The 22166-nt window shown below is 41.9% G+C and overlaps 1 protein-coding gene across 1 annotated transcript in view; it reads left to right on the top strand.

Moving 5' to 3' along the window:
• LOC149454045 (FYN-binding protein 1-like) overlaps nt 1-22166 on the top strand; it is a 320960-nt gene that overhangs the window by 103268 nt on the left and 195526 nt on the right. Inside the window, exons 5-6 of the mRNA XM_089687844.1 lie at nt 2694-2766; nt 21921-22020. Of these exons, the coding sequence (XP_089543970.1) occupies nt 2694-2766; nt 21921-22020 (173 nt within the window). The remainder of the gene's footprint in view (nt 1-2693; nt 2767-21920; nt 22021-22166) is intronic.

Raw genomic sequence — 22166 nt, 5'->3', positions numbered from 1 at the left:
CTCTGCTTAGCATGGTTAGCATGACAAGTGCCCAGCCACTGATATTACCCACTTAATACAATTCCATGATGGTTCATGTTCATATGTTCATGATGGTTCACCTGGTTTTGAACAGTGAAAGGATTACATGTGACATTTTTCCTTAACGTAAAGGATGCAGTCCATAGGCATGAGTGAATAAACACTAGGCCCGCTCTCCGTCACTAGAAGGAAGAAAAAACATAAATGCTATAAGCTCAAATGCAAAGCTTTAAAACTGCTGTTGGGTTTGCATTAAAAAAAGATTTGGGTGTGGTGTGGTGTGTTGATAAAGCTGTAAATGTCATAATTGCTTTTGGACTCAATAGAGGAATACTGGAGTACATGGACATTTGTTGGGGAAATTCTAGAATGGAGTGGTGCTCTTTGGAGAAACACTAGGTTGCATTGGGGGATAGTGGAGAAATACAAGCTTTTCAATGAAAAATTATTGAAGAGGTGGTGGGGAGGCAGGGCAGTGATGTCACATCTTCACTTATTTCAAGCAGAGAACACTTTGCATTCATTTAGAAAAATGCAAAGTGTTCTTCTGAATGGTGCCTGTGCTGATTAGGTGGCTTCCTGTGTTCACTAGGCAGTGGGACAGCTGCTCGGCATGGGACCTGAAAGCCAGAGGCAATCACTGTAGTAGCAGTGCCTACTACAGTGATTTCCAGCTTCAACAGTGATTGATCAGGTATGGCACATGCATAGCTACATCGGTCCAAGCTAGACCAATGTAACTGAAAAAATAGCCATACCCGGGATTCCGCTTTCAAAGTAACTCTACTTTTCCTGAGAAAAAAAAACAATCCCGTCTGTGTGATCTATGTACAATGCAAGGATTGTCAAACTTTGTTTCTGATTCCTACCCATTTCTGCTCTGTTTGTTTGACCATGTCCTGTGCAGGCTGATTTTGTGTAGATTATCCCTTAGGAAGTATTTTACCAAAAATGTAATTTTTGTTACCTAATCTGAATTGCCTAATCTGACTGACGAGACCTAAAATCTGACTACTAACTTCTAGGAAAATCAATGAGGCAATCATACAAGCAGGAAATAAATTTTTCAGAAAATTACAGGGATGCAGATTGAAATAGAAAAGTATTTTTAAACAACTTTAACCGCTTGTCGTCTGCCCTATAGTAGATTTACTGCTACAGGGTGGAAGTTCTTTGCAAAATCACGGATATAAACCTGATTTTGCATTTCTGCCACTGGGGGGGGGGGGGGGCACGCACCCTCTGCCGGAGCACTGCTTCTGTTGTGATTGGACCCAGCAGAACCTGATCAATAGGTGCCAGCCAATGGATGAGCACCGGCACCTGTTGATCGCCGAGGAGACTGACAGAGCACAACTGTAAACAAGGCACCGCTGTGTTATGTCAATGGCAATCTGCTAAATTTTATTCAGGGAATAACATCTACCAGATTGCTTAGTAAAAACAGCACACTGTACACACAAGAACACTGGCTAGACACACAATTAACCCTTTGATCGCCCTAGATGTTTAACCCCTTCCCAACCAGTGTCCTTAATACAGTGACAGTGTATATCTTTTGCACTGATCACTGTATTCATGTCACTGGTTCCCACAAAGTGTCAGTTAGTGTCGGACTGTCCACTGCAATATCGCAGTCCCGCTATAAGTTGCTGATTGCTGCCTTACTAGTATAAAAAAAAAATCCCAGTATATATACCATCATTTGTAGACCCTATAACTTTTGCGCAAACCAATCAATAGACGCCTACTGGGATTTTTACCCAACATATTTAGCAGAATACATTTTGGCCTAAATTTATGAAGATTTAAAAAAAATATTTTTTATTGGATATGTTTTATAGCAGAAATCAAAACAAAAGTTTTCATTTATAGCACAAAAAATAAGAGGCGAGCAAATACCACTAAAAGAAAGCTCTATTTGTGGGGAAAAAAGACACAAATTTTGTTTATATACAGTGTAGCATGACAACACAATTGTCATATAAAGTAACGCAGCACCTTATAACAAAAAATGGCCTGGTCATGAAGGGGGTAAATCTTCTGGAGGTCAAGTGGTTAAAGTATAACTAAAGGCAAAATTTTAGTTTTGGATGGAGTGCAGAGGTATTAAAACACCCATCAGTTTTTCTTTTTGCTGTCTGCTCCCCAGTTACGGAGATTCACCCTCTCTATTTGTCCTTTTTTCCATTATCATTGAAAGAGAAAGTAAAAAAAAATCACACCTAATTAGTGCAGTGCGCATGCAGCCCCCCTGCAATGGATAATTTTTTTTTCTGTCCAGAGTTGGGCTTTAAGACCTGTTTATGGGCTTGACCACTGACCAATTATAACTTGCATTTTCTGTGTTTATTTGGAAAATAAAGTAATTACTACAACTTTAACTATGTGTTACACAACAGATGAAACACGTACGAATAGTTTTTCAAGATTTTCTTCTCTTCACATTTTTCTTTATGCTTACCGTACATACTTATTTCTATTGAACGTCACCCAATTGCTCCTGGGGCTAAAACTGCTACGCTGGATAATTCCAGCATCCCTAGGGGGCAGTAGCACCCACATTGGGAAGCAGTGCTCTAAAGTCTGATCATTTTTGAACACATTGCCAATCAACTTTAAGAAAGATATAATTTAACATCTTTGTTTACTTTTTTTTTTTCTTTTTTTAGATGACCTGTATGATGATGCGGAATTGATCATAGAAAAAAGGAAACCACCAGTGCCACCAGTACAAAAAACAAGGTATGCAAGCATGTTAAAATATTGATGACAAAATAAAAGGATTCTTTGTATTTTCTAATATATATATATATATATATATATATATATATACACAGTATATATATATATATATATATATATATATATATATATATGCACTAACATACAATTTTGAGGACAAGCTGTCTCTCTGACCCAAGAGACAGAGATAAACATCTCGGGACACTAGCAGACGCCTTCCATAAGAAAGGTTACAAGGACAAAACTATCAACAACAGCATAAACACAGCCTTGAGAACCCGAAGAGAAAATCTACTTCAGTACAAGGAGAAAAAAACAAACAACCGTGTACCTCTAGTAACCATACAACCCAGCACTAGATGGAATAAGAAAAATAATCAAAGATTTACAACCCATCATAACAGAGGATGGAACTCTGAAAGAAATATTCCAGCAACCACCAATACTGGCCTTCAGACAACCCCCCAACCTCAGAAATAAACGAATCAGTAGGAAACTTCCTTCTGATTATGATGTCACAAATAATGGAAGCAAACCCTGCAATAAGAAACGCTGCAAACTGTGCAACCAAATCAATCCATCAAAAAGTGTCAGACAGTCAAAAGGGATCTTCAATATCTCTGGATCATACAGCTGCACCTCCAGTAATGTTGTGTACCTTATCCAGTGCAGAAAATGTAGCAAAGGATCTTATGTTGGCGAAACAGGACAGAAGTTGCAGACAAGGATGAATTTGCACAGACATACCATCAAGGAACATAAAGAAGATGACTTTTGTACACCTGTAGGACACCATTTTGCACAACCAGACCACACAATGGAAGACCTCAATATTTTAGTTCTTAAAGGAAATTTCAAATCCATTCAGGAAAGAAAAACTTTTGAACTAAGAATGAAAATTCTATTTGACACAAGAGATAACGGCCTTAATTTGGACATGGGATTCCTCAATCATTATCCAACAGCTCAAGCATGACTGCCTCTGCTAGTGTTGTCTCCCCCCCCCCCCCCTCAGACTTTGCTTTTGCTGTGTCTTATCTCTCTTTTTTTTTTCCCATCCCCTACATCTCTTCTAACATTCTGCTAAATCTTTGTTTCAGTACTGCTTAGACCTGAAGAAGGGGACATTCCCCGAAAGCTTGTCCTCAAAATTGTATGTTAGTGCAAATAAAAAAAGTATCACGGACAGTACTCAATTGTTCCTGTCGCAAAAGCACTAATATGGCTACAATCACCTCAAGCAAATAAGTTTACAAATAAAAGAAAAAAAAACATACAAAAAATGGAATGGTGAAAGAAATGAGTGAGTGAGTTTGTACATATATCAAAGGTGGTCAACTTTTTTTGATACATTGGGCCTAAAGTTCGGCCCCAGACAACACCGTGCGCCAGTGTGCATAGATGTTTGCCAGTGTGCATTTCTGCGGCCATGCAAAGTGCTGGCAGGAATGCCAGGTCTCTAAGTACCTCTGCTGTGGACAGAGCCCTGACAGTGCAATTGCAAATGCATAGTGAACAGTCTTATTGCCATTAGTAAATCAACCCCATTGCATAGATGTGTAACTGTACTTCAGAGGCAGATTCAGAGTACCCCCGAGCATATTATTTAAAGAGTATGTAAACCCAATATTTCATATTCCTGATATGTGCCTGCTGTACCGTGTATAAAAAGTATACTGTCCTCTTCATGTGAAATCCTTGGTGTTCCTGCAAGTCCCTCTGCTTTTCTATTAAAAACTGATCACACTCCTCAAATGATCAGATTTCTGCTGACACCCCCTTGCACCCCAAGATGCACTGGGAAGATCAGTGTGCTGCTGTTTCTTCTCCTTGAGTTCCATATGCAGTTGAGAAAAGAGAGTATGTGATCACTTATAAAAAAGGGGGGAAAAGTATATATAAAGTGGTTTGTTTTATATCTATAAAGAAATGTTTTGCCTTTCAATTCTATTTTAAACTTAATTTTTTGTTTTACAAGGTGAGGGTTTACATATCCTTTAAAGGAATTTTCTATTTCTAATGTTTCACTTTAGGCATAGTTAAAATTGCTGCTCCCCACCAAACTGATTATTTTTCTGCAGCTGGACAAGTTCCTCAGGGCTGTGCCCAACTCCCTACACTCTTGTTGACAATTCCTTGCCTATTGGTCTAGAAAATGGCTATTACTGATTAATAAGATTTGGCTCCTAATGATTTTAATGAGGTTTGGATTTGGCATCTGAACTTTAGTAGAGTTTGAACATCCCACACAACCAAACACAGGTACATTTGGCTCTACTAGAGATCACTTTTACAGCCCCTTTCAAATCCATGTTACTATGTTTTGTGGCCTTGTAGACTGACCACTTAAAAAACACAAAATAGCAGAGTACCTAAAAAAACAGTGTGGGGAAAAAAAAAAAAAAACAACCCTCTTAAGTACTAGAAACCAGTCTAAGTATTTTCCCTTAATTGTCTAAAGGCTTCAACAGAAAGCAGATAACATTCATCCTGTATGTGCCTGTCTGATAGAAGATGATCCAACGAACAGCTTTTATTTAATGGGAATGCTGGAAAACCAGCATCCAATCAGTGCTTGCAGCCATTGGTGGGGGCAGTCCCCCTGTTAGAACACAATAGCTCAGAGGTGAGATAGCTCTACTAATATCAGTTGTGTTAGCACAGTGATCCCTGTGTGTACCTAGCACAAGTAAGCACCCAGGTAAGGGAAACAGAAACTACTGTCTACAGAGGCTCTGAGACTCGCACAGTTATAATGGGATCCCAAACTTGACTAAATCAATGTGTGGGGACAACTTCTTTTCTACTTACAGAAACAGATCCTGGACTGTTCTTTTCCTTGAAAGCCGTCAATCTTTGTGGATCAGTAGCAACTGCCCCTTATGGGCAAGCTACTCACAGCCCCTCTGAAAATCAGCTTAACTTGCAACTTCATGCAGAGATGTCTCCTCTCCCCTGTAGAACTGCTCCCAGCTCCACAGCCTACAGACACTACCAGCCCTCCTGGCTGCTCTGAAGATCTCCCAGGACAAGGATAAAGGATTAAGCACAGTGCTGTCCTTTGAAAACTTGCTACACATGGTAGTCTCTCTCCTTGTGAATCCCTGGGTGTGCTGATGTACTCACTCTGTCCTCTTTGCTCCCAGGCCTTGATCTGGTTCATGCCGCACTACTGAATGCCAGCTCAGTCTGGAAGCAAGCCCCCTAGACCTAGGGGACCCCCTCCTAGGCCACTGACAGACTCCTCAGCACTCCATCTTCCACCCGACTCTCCTGCCAGCCTGACTGTCCCTTATTTATAGGTTGGTCCACAACTCTACCAGGGCCTCCAAACCTGGGATTGGTTAGACTTCCATAAACATGCAGATTAGGGTCTCCACCTCTTCCACCCACTGGCTTCTGGAAGGTTCTATGGTTCTCCAAAGCCAGGTGGATGCGAGAGAATCCCAACCTGTTAAGCCATCCAGCTTGACCTGCAGTAATCTGACCTTAATCACATCTTCACAGAGTTACCATGAATACACAATAAAAAATAAATTACACTCAGTAACATAGATATAGCTCTGCAATTACAGACTAAGCAGGGTACTTCAACTACCATTTGTGGGGACGCATAGAGGCCCCATGGTGAGGTATGACTAGGAAGCATTAATGCATTGAGCACCATAGGACATGGGGGGTAACGACAGATCTTCAAGCTTCCACAATGATAGAGGCTGAATTAAATAAATAAGAGGCTCTGTAACTCAAACAGAAATGCGGTTAGGAGGTAACACCCCCAGAAGATATAACAAAAGGGGCACAAGACGCCATTAAAAAGGACCATAAGGGGACTGCTAGAACCATTTACTCTGGCCATGACCCAAAAACAAAAGGTGCAGAGCTTTTAACCAAGCATTCTGTGAACAACTGCAAAATGTTTTTGAAAGGTGACACATAGAAAGGCAGCTGATGCAGACAGAGGACAAATTGTGGATCTATAAGGAAATGGAAAGAAGAACAAGGAAGTCAGACCTGAAAACAGTATTTGGGAAGTCTGCATAATTAAAGAGAACTGAAAAACTTGGGGAGATTGGTTCCACATGCTAGGAATTTAGATCATTAATAAATGTACAATCCTTCCTCATACTTCAGGTCAACACAAAGAAAGTATGCTGTGCTCAGGCTCAAGCTGAAGTGATAGTCCTGAATGATTGCAAATTACTAACAATTATTTTATGTATGCCTATTGTGTAAAGTGACAATACTGTAGAAAAAAAAAAAACCTTCAAAACCCTTGGGCTGTTATGGAACTAGTAACCATGCAGCTGATTTAGCATACAATAGCACAGACTTTTCAACTTTACCTATACCTTACAGAGTAATAAAAAATAATATGTTCAGAGGGCTTTAAGAGAGACTATTGATAACAACTTATTATAACAAGTTCATGAAGGTTAAAGCCTAAATTTAGTTAAAACAAAAACAAAAAAAATAAACAGAAGAGATATTACCTTCAGTCCGGGTTTACTCCGGTGTGATTCTGCGCATGTGATTCACATAGGAACCGCACCGCCTTCCTGTACAAATCACATGCGATTTCTGTGCAGTGCAATTTGAGTCATACGTTTTGTATGGGTCAAAACGCAATGCATCAGCACCTTTTTTCAGAGGGCAGGACCCTTTTTTTGTTTGCACCAACATCATATTGCATGGGTCTTCACACCCATGCAATCCGATTCTGAGCATCATACCGCATTTTGCAAACTGATTTCAGGGTGTCGTTAACTTAAAATACACACCCGCAGCAGTTCGTATGAACGGGGTGTGATTATGATGCGGTGCAGAAATCGCACCGAAACCGGTGCGAGTTCCGCACCACATCAGTGTGAACCTGGGCTCAATGTGATGTGTCCCTTTTGCTGCAATCTTCTGATTTAGTAGAATCTACATCCTCTGATGCTCCCCCACCTCTGTAATCTTTTGCTGTGACAGGGATTAATAGAGCTAAGGGAACTGAGATTAGTTCTCATCAAGAAGTCCTCTCATCTAGGGTCCACTAAGGCTTTTTAAAAAGTAAGGTTTTTTTTGTTAACAGTGGCTTTTAAGGTCCATTCGCACTGGTTTGTTGTGGCAACATGCTCTTAAACATACACATTAAAGCATGTTACCAGAATGAATGGGAATACACAGCATTGTGAATGGCACCCAAAGACATTGTGCAGTAGAAAACAGCACACTGCAGAACAATGCGTACACTATGCATTGCTAAAAATTAATCATGCACGTGTTTCTTAATCTTGTGGTACACTAACAGCCCATTTATTATGCCAATTCAGCACAACTGATGAAAAACACCTGCACATTAATGCACTACCACAAAACATTCCAAAGCAAACCACATTTGTTAGTGAATTTCACATATACTGTATATATGCTACAATAAAATACCAGTAGTGTTGAGACTCTCAATGTGTATATAATCAGTTGCCTCAGTGGGGCACCATCCCTACTGTGAAAGCAACTAGAAAATTTCCCCATTCACCTCTACCAAGGAAGTAGGAGGGAACAGAGAGGATACAGTCAATGTAAATGTAAATCAATTAAGTAAGGGATGGACTCCTGCGCTGCCAAAATTCCTCTCAGGGGATAGGTAGCTGCTAACACCCGATAAAGATGAGATGAAAAAAATAATTTTTTAAAGACTGGAGTAGCGCTGTATGTGCTAGAATTAAATTAAATATTGTCAATTTCATATTATTGTGAATAAATGATATAACCCTGTATATCCTCATTAACTTAATTATAAAGTGCAGTATAATCCAAAATTAATTACAATCAAAGTTACCAAGTATTACACCATGACATATATGAATTACAAAAAGTCCCAAAAAGTGAAAAAAAAAATATTAAATTGCACAAGAAAAATTTATAAAAAATAAATAAATAAATAAAAATAAATAATAAAAATAAAGTATCCAGATTTTTCAATTCTTCAACTTTATATTCCAACTTTATATTGCGTGCTCATATACATGGTGCCAATCTATCCATCACCTTCTGGTGTGTGCGCTCACCTCACAGATTCGACCCTCAAGGAGTCATAGAGCAATCAATATCCCCGGATGATCCCAGGCTGGATGGATCTCTCCTTTTAAATGGACACAGGAACAGCTCCCACCGAAATCAAACAAATGGTCAAACACATCTTTAAGGGGTCTTCAAATGGCTCAAAAATAAGTCAAATATAGAACTTCCATAGTGTAGTATTTAGATATTTATTGGTAAAAAAGATTCAATGCCAAAGAGCTACTCACATTAAAATCAAGGGTCAGAGACCCATCAAGCATGTACTGTGTAACCCACAGTCAGGTGTGCATACAAGGAGTCCCAAGATGGCGATTGCCATCCAAACGTAATGACGTCACCGTGCTCTATTCCAAATAAATGTAAAACCTAAGTCTTTATTAGCAAAGTTAAAAACACAATAAAATACTACATATTCAGTGGCATGTGCCCATATCACCAAATATATACAGTATATAATAAATGGCATAAAATGGATCGATACAGTTGGCGAACAAGTTGCTTCCTCAGGATCCATGCCTCTTGACAGTATGTTTGGTGTTTATCACATACATGAAATACATTTAATTCTAGACAAAAAATTCAACAAATAAATTGTACAATTTTACACGTGTGCAGTTTAATGATGGAGACGGAGAGAAGAGGGGAGGAGACAAAATAAAAACACCTGACAGACATACTAACCCTCACAAAAAGGTGGAAGGGGAGGTAAAAAATGTAGGGGGATGAGATTTCCAGAAAGTAAACAAGCAAACCACATCTAAAATGAACCTAGCTCAAATGTACAAAAGGACATGATAGGCACCTCCCTATGAAATGATAAAAAAACAAACAAAAAATGTATAAATAAATAAATAAATATCTCAATAATCTCCACCACACTCTATAAACATCAAGAGTTCCATAAGGTTTCCCCTAATGGGGAGGGAAAAAGAAACACCTGCTCCTTAGTTCAAAAATTCACATGCCTCCAAGGTTCTTGTGTTGATCAAAAAAGATACTATGTCATCATCCCCATGAGAGATACGTAACAAACATAAACTTCTATGTAATACCCTGCCATGATATTGCTTGCAGGATGTTAAATGGACACAGGATGGCAGCGTCTTGCAGCCCAATTGTGCAGGGTCTGTTGCAAAGCTTTGTGGGATTTGTAGGCTGACTGCAGGACTTTGCTGTTTGACAGCGAACTAATGAACTACATATCCCAGAGGAGCTGGTGTGTGGGTGGAGGCCGATAAATACAGAAGATCGGAAACCCGGGCCAGGAAGTGAAGGGGTGAGAGCTGGAGAACAGCTGTGGAGGAGAAGGCTGTGTGGGACATTGGAGGATCGGGCCAGGCTAGGCCACAGCGAGAGAGAGAAGGGAGAAGCTGTTTACAAGTCTGGTGAGCTGTCCCGTGGGCTGGTGGTCCAGAGTGCTGCTGTCCAAAGTGATCTCTGAAGGAAGAACCGCAGAAACAATTGGGTTCCCCACCTACAGAAAGATCATCAACTACCTACCTGGTACCACGGATTGGATGGGAGAGTTCCATTCTCAACTATTCACGTTGCCAATGACCTTATTCAAGTCTGCTGCTTTCTGCCTAGTTTAACTGATACTATTCACAACTTACACATGTTGAGGCCTAGTTCACCTGGCCTACCAGTTACTATACTTTCAGAATAATCCACTGCCTTTCTTGCCCTCTGCAACTTAAGCCACATCATTGCTTCCATTGCAGTCAGCCCTCAGTCACTAAAGAGCTCCTGTATTGCTGCAGTTTGCCACTGGGGTCGCAAGAGGAATTAATTCCTACAGAAAGGGCTTGTGCTCATTCTTTAATCCCTGCCTAAATTTACATCGTACCCAATGTGTGTTAAAGGGGTATTGTCCAGGCTACCTACCACTTAAAGGAGCAGCTACTTTCTTTTGTATCCACACCTTATTAAGGGATTTCTACATTTTCTCCCAGAGGGATTTTAATTCTTAAAGTGCATCAACTCGGGCCCCATTGAGTGTGCCAAAGATCTTATACTGCAGTTTAAGGGGACAGTGACCTACTCAATTCAAGAGTTGTTTTTAGCTTCAGAATTGAACACTGTCCTCTGCTTCTGAGAGCCCTAAGTGAGCAAGCCGCTCTGCTTGGTAGTTTTTCTTGCTCATTGGGGAAAGACATTGCAGCACTGGGGTTATTGGCTGAATTCTGAATTGCAGGACATCCATAACTGATTAAGATTTTGCTGTGTTTGACTTTTGATTGAAATTACTCCAAGTCATAGCTATTATTTCATGCACGTTTCTGTTGTTTTACTGTGCTTACATGTAATCTCAATACAACCAAGATGTCAGTTCACTCTAAACTGTCTGTGAGCCTAATTTGTGGTTGCAGCCAGAGGGTCCCTCTGACTGGTGGTTTAGGGTGGTTTCAGCAGGGGTTGGGCATTCAGAGCATGGTCAGGCAAGACAGGGAACCCACAAAATTACTCAGCAACCCCTGAGGGGATAGTGCTACATCTATATCAAAACAGGCATTCCCAAACCCACGTGTTTCCAGTGATCTACTAGCCAAGACTTACCACAATCAGTCACTGATATCCTTCAGACCTGCCAAGGGGTAATTGCACCAGCGGCACAAAGAGTATGCAACGCAGTATGCAAAAAAATATGTGTCTGCCTCTAACTGGCCTCTTTACCCCATGGCTCTGCTCATCATCCATGCAAAAGCATGGACGTTCTGGTGGCCATTGTCTCCCACATTGCCACTGTCACTTCCAGGAACACATCTGGAAGAGATGTCATCGTCGGTGTTCTGCTCCCAACAGGAAAGTGGCACCAACAAGGACAGCATTCCCTGTCCCATATTAAAATTAATAAAGGAACATCAGTATCAAGCAATCAGCAAGATAGAGCACTAAATTCAATTCCATGACAGACCTCCAGAGGATGGATGCCCACCACCCCAATAACCCAACCCGAATCTACACCCCCACATCCCCACCTTATGTACAAAAAAGGTGCAAAACTGAGTTGTTCGTTTAAACATGCTCTCAATTTATAAATCCATTTACATTCTTTCTACAGAATGAATTTATCAAAATCATTCCCCCGGGATGTGGGTCAATCCCTCTCCAAGGGTGAAAAGCATAAGCCCTCAGTCACATCCCTTACCACTTCAATTGATCTAGATTCCTTATGTAGCAAAAATTCAATCCAGACCCAAACAGATCAAGTTCCACATCAGTTAAGCTAACACCTGATAAACCGATTATTCAAAGTAATTTTCTCCGCTTGTGGTAACTCCACCACATTTTGATCCATCTCTAATCCCCTTCTTACAAACCCCCTATGGTCTCTTGATGTGTCAGCCCTTCTCCTAAAAACAATCAAAATTTGGGGTGTTCCTGGGAATCACCCCTAGGTCACTAGGGATAGTGCCTTCTGTTGTGACATTCGTGGAAACAGAAGAGACACCCAGTGAAAACCCACTACCAATTGCCTGAGATAACGCAGTGTCAACAGAAGCCTTGGTGACCTTATTTGCCTGGGAAATACATCCAAAATTATCAGAGATAGATTCTGAACGTGCTCTATACCTAGCCAAGGCTGCCCCCTGCCACTGCTTATTTTCATGCTAACTCTATAGCCCCTACTCCACCACATATGGTTAAATCCCAACATTCAGGGTGTTCAGATAAGTGCAACTCACCACAAAGTTGCTGCCTATATCAATGACACTTTTTTTCATGCTGTCCCCAGAGATATTGATCCCAAACCTCTTCGTTTGGAAGAAATAGTATTCTAAAAATGAATGTACTCCTATGCATGCTATCTCTCTTCTAAACCCTTTCAATTGACATCCCACCTGACTTTCTGTACCAGGCTAAAAGGTAAGACAGACCCAGGAAGAGAGACAGACCTGGGAAGGACATTCACGGACTCCCAAAAACTAATATTATCAGATTTACTCTAACATGCTCCCTCTGCACAAAAATTCAAGAGAATAACTTCAAGATCCTGGCCTGTTGGTACAGAACCCCTGCAAACTTATATAGGTTCTCCCCAAATATCTCAAATGAATGTTGGCGGTCAAGAAAAGGTGGAAACGCTCTTACATGTGTTTTGGTCCTGTCCCAGGCTTGCGCACTATTGGAAGGAGGTCTGTAAAATTGTGCAAAAATTACAGATTATCCAGTCCCCGAAGACCCAGCCTTTTTTCTTTTACATGTTACCAATACACTGTCCAAAACCTATAAATGGTCCATCCTGCGCCATCTTTTAAATGCTGCTAAGTCCTGCATCTGTTTGAGATGGAGAGATACATGGACCCCATCTGTTGGGCCCTGGGTACATAAAGTAAAGGAATTGAACCAAATGGAAGACCTTGTGCTATCGCACCAACATAAACATGAGATATACTCCAAAACTTGGATGCTATGGAATATGTACAAATATTCTGAGGAAGGGCAGTCTCTCTTCGTGATGAGCCTACTGGAGGCTCGCCTTAGGAATGGTTGTTTCCTGCATAGCACCTTTCCATCCTTTGACACCCCCCCTTTTTCCCCTCCTTTCTCTTCTCTTCCTTTTCCCTCTTCTTTGATTATTTCTATTTGGTTTAATCTAAAGAAAAAGGAAAGTGTCCAACTCCACCGACTTTATGTAAAGAGGTCTCCTTCAGCAGTTCGGTCCACTGAGGGGATCCTGTGTTTTTAGAGTAATGTTCTATGTTATTTATTATATGCTGATGATGATATGTGATGTATTTGCTGTTTTGATCATCATTGTATTTGCTTTACTGTTCTTTTCAAAATGGATGGCACCTGCTGTTCTGTACAAATAAAGAATTTGTAAAAAAAAAGGGAAGTTGTACAGTTTCTATGGGCGGACTGCCCAGCTTGAATCAGGGCAAAAACCCTCTGTGTGCCAAAACAATTCAGGGTATGGGTTTCCCCAATGCACTACTATCAATCTTTCCATCTGGTCTGGGTTCTTGACTGGTGTAAGCAAGCACATGAATTTTTAAAAGCTGGGTCTCTGTGGAACAATCACTGTCTCCTATTCCCTTGCATGTACTCCCCTGGCTGTGGGATTCCTGTCTCATGGCAGTCAAGGATTATTAGGGCCAACCTCAAAGTCATTTTTAAAATCATCCCCAAGCACCTGTGGGCGTCGTCTGCTATCCTCTGGGGTATTATTTCCTTCCCTTCCATCACTTCCTGGCCTGCCTCCTAGTTTGCTTGTCTATATAAGACATGCTCAGTCTAGCCCACTTTGCCTGAGCAACGGCTTAGTTGTTGGAGCTCCCTTGTGTTTCTACTGTGAATCCTATATTGTCTATCTGTGTACCGACCCCGGCTTCGTTCCTGACCTTGCTTGTTTTCTGCCTGTCCTGACCTACTGGATTCCCTGTGTCTTCTCCCGTCCGATACTCCCTCCGCACTATCAGTCCTTCCAAGATGTCTTTTGTAAGAAAGCTGCTGACTGTTTGCTGTCTCACCATCCCTATGATTGTGCTATTGACCTCCAACCTGGGTCTTCTCCACCACAAGGTAAAGTTTACCTTCTCTCCATTCCTGAGACTCAAGCCATGTCTGAATATGTCCAGGAGATTCTGCAGAAAGGATTTATCCATAAATCCAATTCTCCTGCTGGGGCTGGCTTCTTCTTTGTGGAGAAAAAAGACAGTACGCTACGACCCTGCATTGATTATAGATGTCTCAATGTCACCATTAAGAATCGGTACCCTTTACCTCTGACTTCTGACCTCTTTGACAGACTCCGAAATGCTCGAATCTTCACTAAGCTATATCTCCGTGGAGCATACAATCTGGTTAGGATCCGTGAGGGTGATGAGTAGAAAACAGCTTTCAATACCAGAGACGGGCATTATGAATATCTTGTCATGCCCTTTGGCTTGTGTAATGCCCCAGCCGTCTTTCAGAACTTTGTTAATGACATTTTTTCTGATCTTCTGTATGTTTGTGTCATTGTCTATCTGGATGACATACTAACTTTTTCTCCAGATTTAGAAACTCATCGTCAGCACATGTGTACTGTTCTCCTATGTCTTCTGGACCACCGCCTGTATGCAAAATTGGAGAAGTGTCTCTTCGAACAAAACAAGGCTACATAGTCACGGATAAAGGGCTGCTTATGGATCCTGCCAAACTCCAAGCCATCTCCAACTGGCCTCAGCCCTCTGGGTTGAAAGCAACACAGCGCTTTTTGGGATTCACTAACTTCTATCGCCAGTTCATTCCTGACTATTCTTCGCTGGTGGCCCCAATCACTTCTTTGACTTAAAAGGGTTCCAACGCCAGAACCTGGCCTTCTGAGGTAGTCGACGCATTCCACAGACTAAAATCCACCTTTTCTCTGCACCGATTCTCATACGTCCGAACATTTTTCAGCCTTTTTTCTTGGAGGTAGATGCTTCATCTTTGGGAGTGGGGGCCGTCCTGCTCCAAGTGCATGATGGTAAGCTCCGTCCTTGTGCCTTCTTCTCTAAGAAATTTTCAGATGCTGAAAAGAATTACACTATCAGTGATCGGGAATTGATGGCAATAAAGCTGGCACTACAGGAATGGCGACATCTGCTGGAGGGATCCCCACATTGCATTCTGATTTATACTGATCATAAGAACCTCCAGTATCTCCAGTCTGCCCAGCGTTTGAACCCCAGACAAGCACGATGGGCTCTCTTGTTTGCCAGATTTAATTCGACATTACCTTCCGGCCCGGTTCCAAAAATGCCCATGCGAATGCCTTGTCCAGATCATTTACCAGTGCTGACTCTGAGTGTCATATTGAACCGGAGCCTATCATTTCTGCCAATCGTATCCTAGCCACCACTCATCGTCAGCCTAAACACATCCCACCCGAAAAGACCTTTGTGGTCCCCGCCCTTCATCCCAAGCTACTCAGATGGGCACACGACTCTAAACTTTCTGGACATCTTGGGGTACAACGCACCTGTGCCTTCCTGCAGTGTCATTACTGGTGGCCCTCACTGCGGAAGGATGTTGAAGAATATGTCCAGGCTTGCTCCATTTGTGTGCAGTCTAAGTCCTCCACGTCTGCTCCAGCAGATCTCCTTTTACCTCTGCCTGTTCCAGATGAGCCTTGGTGTTGCATTTCCATGAACTTTATTTCCGAACTACCCCCTTCAGCTGGTTCCACTGTTATCTGGGTGGTTTTCTAAAATGTGCCACCTAACTCCACTTCCGGGACATCCTTCGGCCATCACAATTGGCCTCCAACTTCATTAAGGAAATCTTCCGTCTTCACAGTATGCCTTCACACATCGTCTCTGCTAGAGGTGTTCAATTTACAGCTTGCTTCTGGAGGGCTCTAGCCACGTCCTTCGGAGTTGAGTTGGACTTCTCTTTAGCCTTTCATCTGCAGTCCAATGGCCAAACCGAAAGGGTCAACCAGAATGTGGAATGCTATATTTGTGCCTTCATTTCGGCCCATCAGGATGATTGGGTAGACCTTCTACCATGGGCAGAGTTTTCCCTTAATAACTAAGCCAGTGCCAGTACTGGTGAGTCCCCCTTTTTCACGGTGTATGGTCATCATCCTTTGGTGCCATTTCCTGTTCCTATCTCCTCTACGGTACCTGTGGCTGCAGATAAACAACGATCATTCAATTCCATCTGGGCAGAGGTTTCCAAGAATTTACATCTGGCAGCTTCCAAGTACAAAACGGCTGCAGATCGCCATCGCCGCTTGAGTCCCAAATTTCTCCCTGGTGACAAGGCTTGGCTCTCTACCAAGAATATCCATCTACGAGTACCCTCTATGAAATTTCCTCCTCATTTCATTGGTCCGTTTACCATCCTCCGCCAGGTCAATCCTGTTGCTTTCAAACTTCACCTTCCTTCACATCTGAGAATCCCTAATGTTTTCCATGTTTCTCTTATGAGACCGTATATCATCAACAGGTTTTCCCATCCTCATCATCATCCTTCCCCAGTAGCGAGTACTTCGGATCAGTATGAAGTCAAGCAAATCTTGGATTCTAAATTCATCAGAGGGAAGCTCTTGTATCTTATTGACTGGAAGGGATATGGTCTTGAGGAGAGGTGTTGGATTCTTTCTACTGATGTTTCTGCACCCTGTCTGGTGGAATTTATTCATCAGAAGTTTCCCCTTAAGCCTGGTCCTAAAAAAGTGGGTAGACCTCGTAAGAGGTCACAAGTTAGCTTGCAGCCTCTTGTTTGTTTATTCTTACCTCCTTGCTGCTCCTGATTCCTTCACATGTGTATTTGTCTGTGCTCACCTGTGGGCGTCGTCTGCTATCCTCTGGGTTTTATTTCCTTCCCTTCCATCATTTCTTGGCCAGCCTCCTAGTTTGCTTGTCTATGTAAGACATGCTCAGTCTAGCCCACTTTGCCTGAGCAACGTCTTAGTTGTTGGAGCTCCCTTGTGTTTCTACTGTGAATCCTATATTGTCTATCTGTGTACAGACCCCGGCTTCGTTCCTGACCTTGCTTGTTTTCCGCCTGTCCTGACCTCGGCTTGCCTACTGGATTCCCTGTGTCTTCTCCCGTTGTACCCTGCTCCCGCTAGCGGTATCCTCTACATCAGCTGGGTGTACCTGGGGGCCGTGACCTTAGACTCCGCGCCCTGGGGAACCCCAAGTTGTGGATCAAAAGAGCTCACTACCACAGGTGATGACAGGTGAATTCAAGCGTGGTACTGTGGTAGGTTGCCACCTGTGCAATAGGTCCATCTGTGAAATTTCCTTGGTACTAAATATTCCACGGTCAACTGTTAGTGGTATTATAACAAAGTGGAAGCAACTGGGAACAACAGCACCTCAGTCCGGATGTGGTAGGCCACGTAAAATGAGAATGGGGTCAGCGCATAGTGCGCAGAAGTTGCCAACTCTACAGAGTCAATAGCTAAAAACCTCCAAACTTCGTGTGGCCTTCAGATTAGCACAACAATGCATAGAGAGCTTCATGGAAATCCATTCCATGAAGCTCTCTATGCATTGTTGTCTGGCAAAGCAGCTGCACCCAAGCCTTACATCACAGAGTGCAATGCAAAGCGTCAGATGCAGTGGCGTACAGCACGCCACCACTGGACTCTAGAACAGTGGAGACCTGTTCATGGCAGTGACCAATCACACTTCTCTGTCTGACAATCCAATGGACGTGTCTGGGTTTGGTGGTTGCCAGGAGAACGATACTTGCCTGACTGCATTGTGCCAAGTGTAAGTTTGGTGGAGGGGGGATTATGGTGTGGGGTTGTTTTTCAGGGGCTGGGCTTGGCCCCTTAGTTCCAGTGAAGGGAACTCTTAAGGCATCAGCATACCAAGACATTTTGGACAATTTCATGCTCCCAACTTTGTGGGAACAGTTTGGGATGGCTCCTTCCTGTTCTAACATGACTGAGCACCAGTGCACAAAGCAAGGTCCATAAAGACATGGATGAGCGAGTTTGGGGTGGAGGAACTTGACTGGCCTGCACAGAGTTCTGACCTCAACCCAATAAAACACCTTTGGGATGAATTAGAGTGGAGACTGTAAGCCAGGCCTTCTCGTCCGACATCAGTGCCTGACCTCACAAATGTACCCCTGGAAGAATGGTCAAAAATTCCCATAGACTCACTCCTAAATCTTATAGACAGCCTTCCCAGAAGAGTTGAAGCTGTTCTAGCTGCAAAGGGTGGGCCAACTTAATATTGAACCCTACGGACTAAGACTGGGATGCCATTAAAGTTCATGTGCATGTAAAGGCAGGCGTCCCAATACTTTTGGCAATATAGTATATGTTCCCTATTGTAGGGAACCTAGATTTCTCGCGCGGGCTTTACGATCCCAAGTTCTGCCTGAAAACGTCTGTGAAAATACAACCTGGAAATCTGTTCCTGACATACAGTGCTTTATTTACTAAAACTGGAGAGTGCAAAGTCAGACACAGTCAGGCTTCTGCAAAGAAAGCAATCAGCTTCTTACCTCAGCTTGCTCAGTTAAGCTTTGGCAATAAAACCTGGAAGCTGATCGGTTTATATGCAGAAGTGAGTCTGAATATGCATTCTCCAGCTTTAGTAAAAAAAAACCCACAGTGTTGGATCCCCCCTACCCATGTGGCAGGCACTTCAAGTCAGACACTATCTCTCATTTCTTCAACCCTGACAGATCATCTTCTCTGACCCCACATTCTTTGAACTCAGCTGTGCATACCCCCCATCCCTTTGACATGGTCTTTCACTTTCCTATTCCATGATCTGTGCTCTCCTGGGTGGATACACTCCTAACTTCATCTCAGACTGAGAGACGGACCAAACACTACAGTTCACTCCTGAACAGCAGTTTATCCTGCATTTTGCGCATAAGTTCTTACAGTATCTCCTTGAGATTACATGAATCGAATCTTTTTTATAAATTCTGAACCAGCTGGTATAGGGTTCCGGTGAAACTGCACCACATGTTCCCAAATGTTGGCCTGAATTACTGAAGATGAGGGACTTCCCCAAGTACACTGCTTTATGTCTTCTGGACATGTACACGGTCCATGTCTGGTCATGTGTCCTTTCTGGCAGGAGATTTGTGCCCTGATTCAGGACCTTATGGACCTAACTTTGTACCAAAGCCCAGCTTCCTGCCATGCTTTCCATGCTTTCCAAACAGAAGTATCATAAATCTTTGGCACGACACTAGAAAACTTTTGGCAGAAGGTCCTAAGCCTCTCTGTCAGTGACATGCGTTTTCCCAATCAGTAAAATCTGTCATCACCTTTTTACAGATCTGCGATGGACAATTTCTCACCAGGCAGCTACTTCTTGAAGTAGCTCACTCCTCTGTAGTCATTCATATTTGTCTGAGATAACATCACATATGCACTCTGTCCCTTGCAGCTTGCTGTATCTCCCTGTCCTACTCCCTGCCTGTCTACAAGCGTGCTCTCCGCCCTCTTCAGCAAGGATCCTGGCAAACTCCTGCCTCCTGCTCCTGTCTGCCCTCAAGGTAGGGTATGTTCTTTCTGCAGGACCTTGATCGGCACATTTATAGTAAGGGGCACTATGATGGGCACATTTAATGTTAAAGAGTAATGCTGATGGGTACATTTAATGTTCAAGGGCAACATAGGATGTGCTCATCAAAGTGTCCCTTAGCATAAAATGTGCCCATCAGAGTCCCTTTTAACATAAAATGTGCTCATGAAAGTGCCCCTTAGCATAAAATGTGCCCATCAGAGTGCCCCTTAACATAAAATGTGCCCATCAGCATACTGCTTATTTTATGTTAAGGGGCACTATGATGGGCACATTTTATGTTAAAGGGGCAAATATGGGCACATACTGTGGAAAGGGGCACTCTGATGGGCACATGTGATGGAAAGGGGCATTCTGATGGGGAATATGATGTAAATGGACACTGTGATGGGGAAATATGATGGAAAGGGGTACTTTTAGTGTAAGGGGGAACTCTGATGGTAATACCTGATGTAAGGTGGCAATGTGATGGAGATACCTGATATAAAGGGGCACTCTGATGGGGACAACTGATGTAAAGGAGCACTCTGATGGGCACACCTGATGTGATGTAAGGGGGCATGCTGATGGGCATACCCTTTGTAAGGTGTCACCGTGATGGGGGAACCTTATATAATGCGGCACTCTAATGGGGACAACTGATGTAAGGGAGCACACTGATGGGAGACACCAAATGTAAGGTGGCCTACTGATGCAGAAACCTGATGTAAGGGGGCACTCTGATGGGAATTCTTGAGTAGGGGGGCATTTTGATGGAAAGGCCTGATGTATGGGGGCACTCTGATGGGAACACATTACTTAAAGGGGGCCCTCTGATGGGAACGCCTGATATAGGGGGGTACTCTGACGTTGGAAACTGATTTATGGGGGAAGTTGGATGGTGGCACCCAATGTAATAAATTACTCTGGAGGAGGAACCTGATGTAAGGGGGAACACTAATGGGGACATTTATTTTCGGACCTCGGCCATAAGACGATTTTAGTTACCAGACCTCCTTGAATTTTAATTCAATACCCCTGCTCTATATTATTTGTATTCTGCAATTTTTCCTTTATGTAGTGCACTACCGCTGTTGACTGAATGAACGTTTTTCTTCTGTGTAAACTTTTTCATAGAGTAGCCAAAAATAATTTATAAAAAAAAAAGAGGATGAGCCCTTTTTAGAATGAAGGGCACTCTGAATATCTGAAGTGTGTTCTAGTTCTTCTATATGAGCATTTGTTTTTTAACTTGCCTCTTTTGCTGATTCATTCTGGCGTTTCAAATTTAGTACTGTGCACTACTATTTTGATATATGCATGATACATTTATTTTTTATTTTTGAATTATTGATCTTAGGGAAAGGAAATTTATTTATTCATTTAAAAGTTAGTGTGGCACATGATAGTTTTTCTGTATTTACATTGTCTTGCTGTGCAACAGATTTGACAAACATCCACCATGAAGTTTACTCCATAAAAATGCATGTGGTTGATTTACATTTATATATTGCATTTTTAGGTTTTTTTTTTTAAAAGAAAAGCAGTTGAGAGTCTTCAATCAAAAAATTATTTGAATATTCACCTCGATTATCCCATCATGTGAAAAAGTTTTGTGCATGACTGGGTATTTACATTGAACAGGAATTGGCTTTTCACATGACTGGTTAATTGAAGCAAGTATTCATACTATTTTTTGAATGAAGACGATCATCTCCTTTGATAACCGCCTTATGTCAGTCACACAGGAAATGCATTGTCTTAATAAGCCTATTGTCTGTTGGTTGTCTTACGCGCAGGAGCAGTAAAACAAAAATGCTTTGAAAAGCAGAAAGCAAAGCCTGTATATGTAACAAGAAAATATGGCAGTTTTTATATACTGTACATAAGTAAAAGGCTTTTAAAAACGTTTATATGTAGGGATACAAAATTTTAAAATATAATCTTTTTCTTTCTTTTCAAACACAAATAGAAAAATACCATACTTTTGCTTGCAATTAACAACACAATAATAAAAGCAAAGGCTACTAGTTTTTTTAGGCCATGTAAACCTAGGCATTTGCAATTGGCATGTTTATTTCCCATGTGTTATATGAATAAAAAATATGTTCTTTTCTTTTCAAGCAGTCCAGTGAAGCAGGATGTTTTAATTACTAATTGGAGGAATGAAACAAACCTGAAAAAAAATCAAAAACAGGAAAAAGAATTTAGAAAAAAATTTCAAGTAAGTTTCTTCATTATTAAATACCTTCAATATATTCACCTGAATATTGCACTTTTGTCTTTCACAAAGACAGCATTTCACTAAAATTCTTATACTAGACATGTGCGGTTTGTTTTGTTCCAAATAGAAATTCGGACACATTTTTC

The sequence above is a fragment of the Staurois parvus genome, unplaced genomic scaffold (genome assembly GCF_062004578.1).
Source record: "Staurois parvus isolate SC_StPar_1 unplaced genomic scaffold, SC_StPar_1.0 ptg000439l, whole genome shotgun sequence".
Taxonomy (NCBI): Eukaryota; Metazoa; Chordata; class Amphibia; order Anura; family Ranidae; genus Staurois; species Staurois parvus.
Note: the sequence above shows the minus strand (reverse complement) of the source record. Positions and strands in the feature narration are given on the sequence as shown.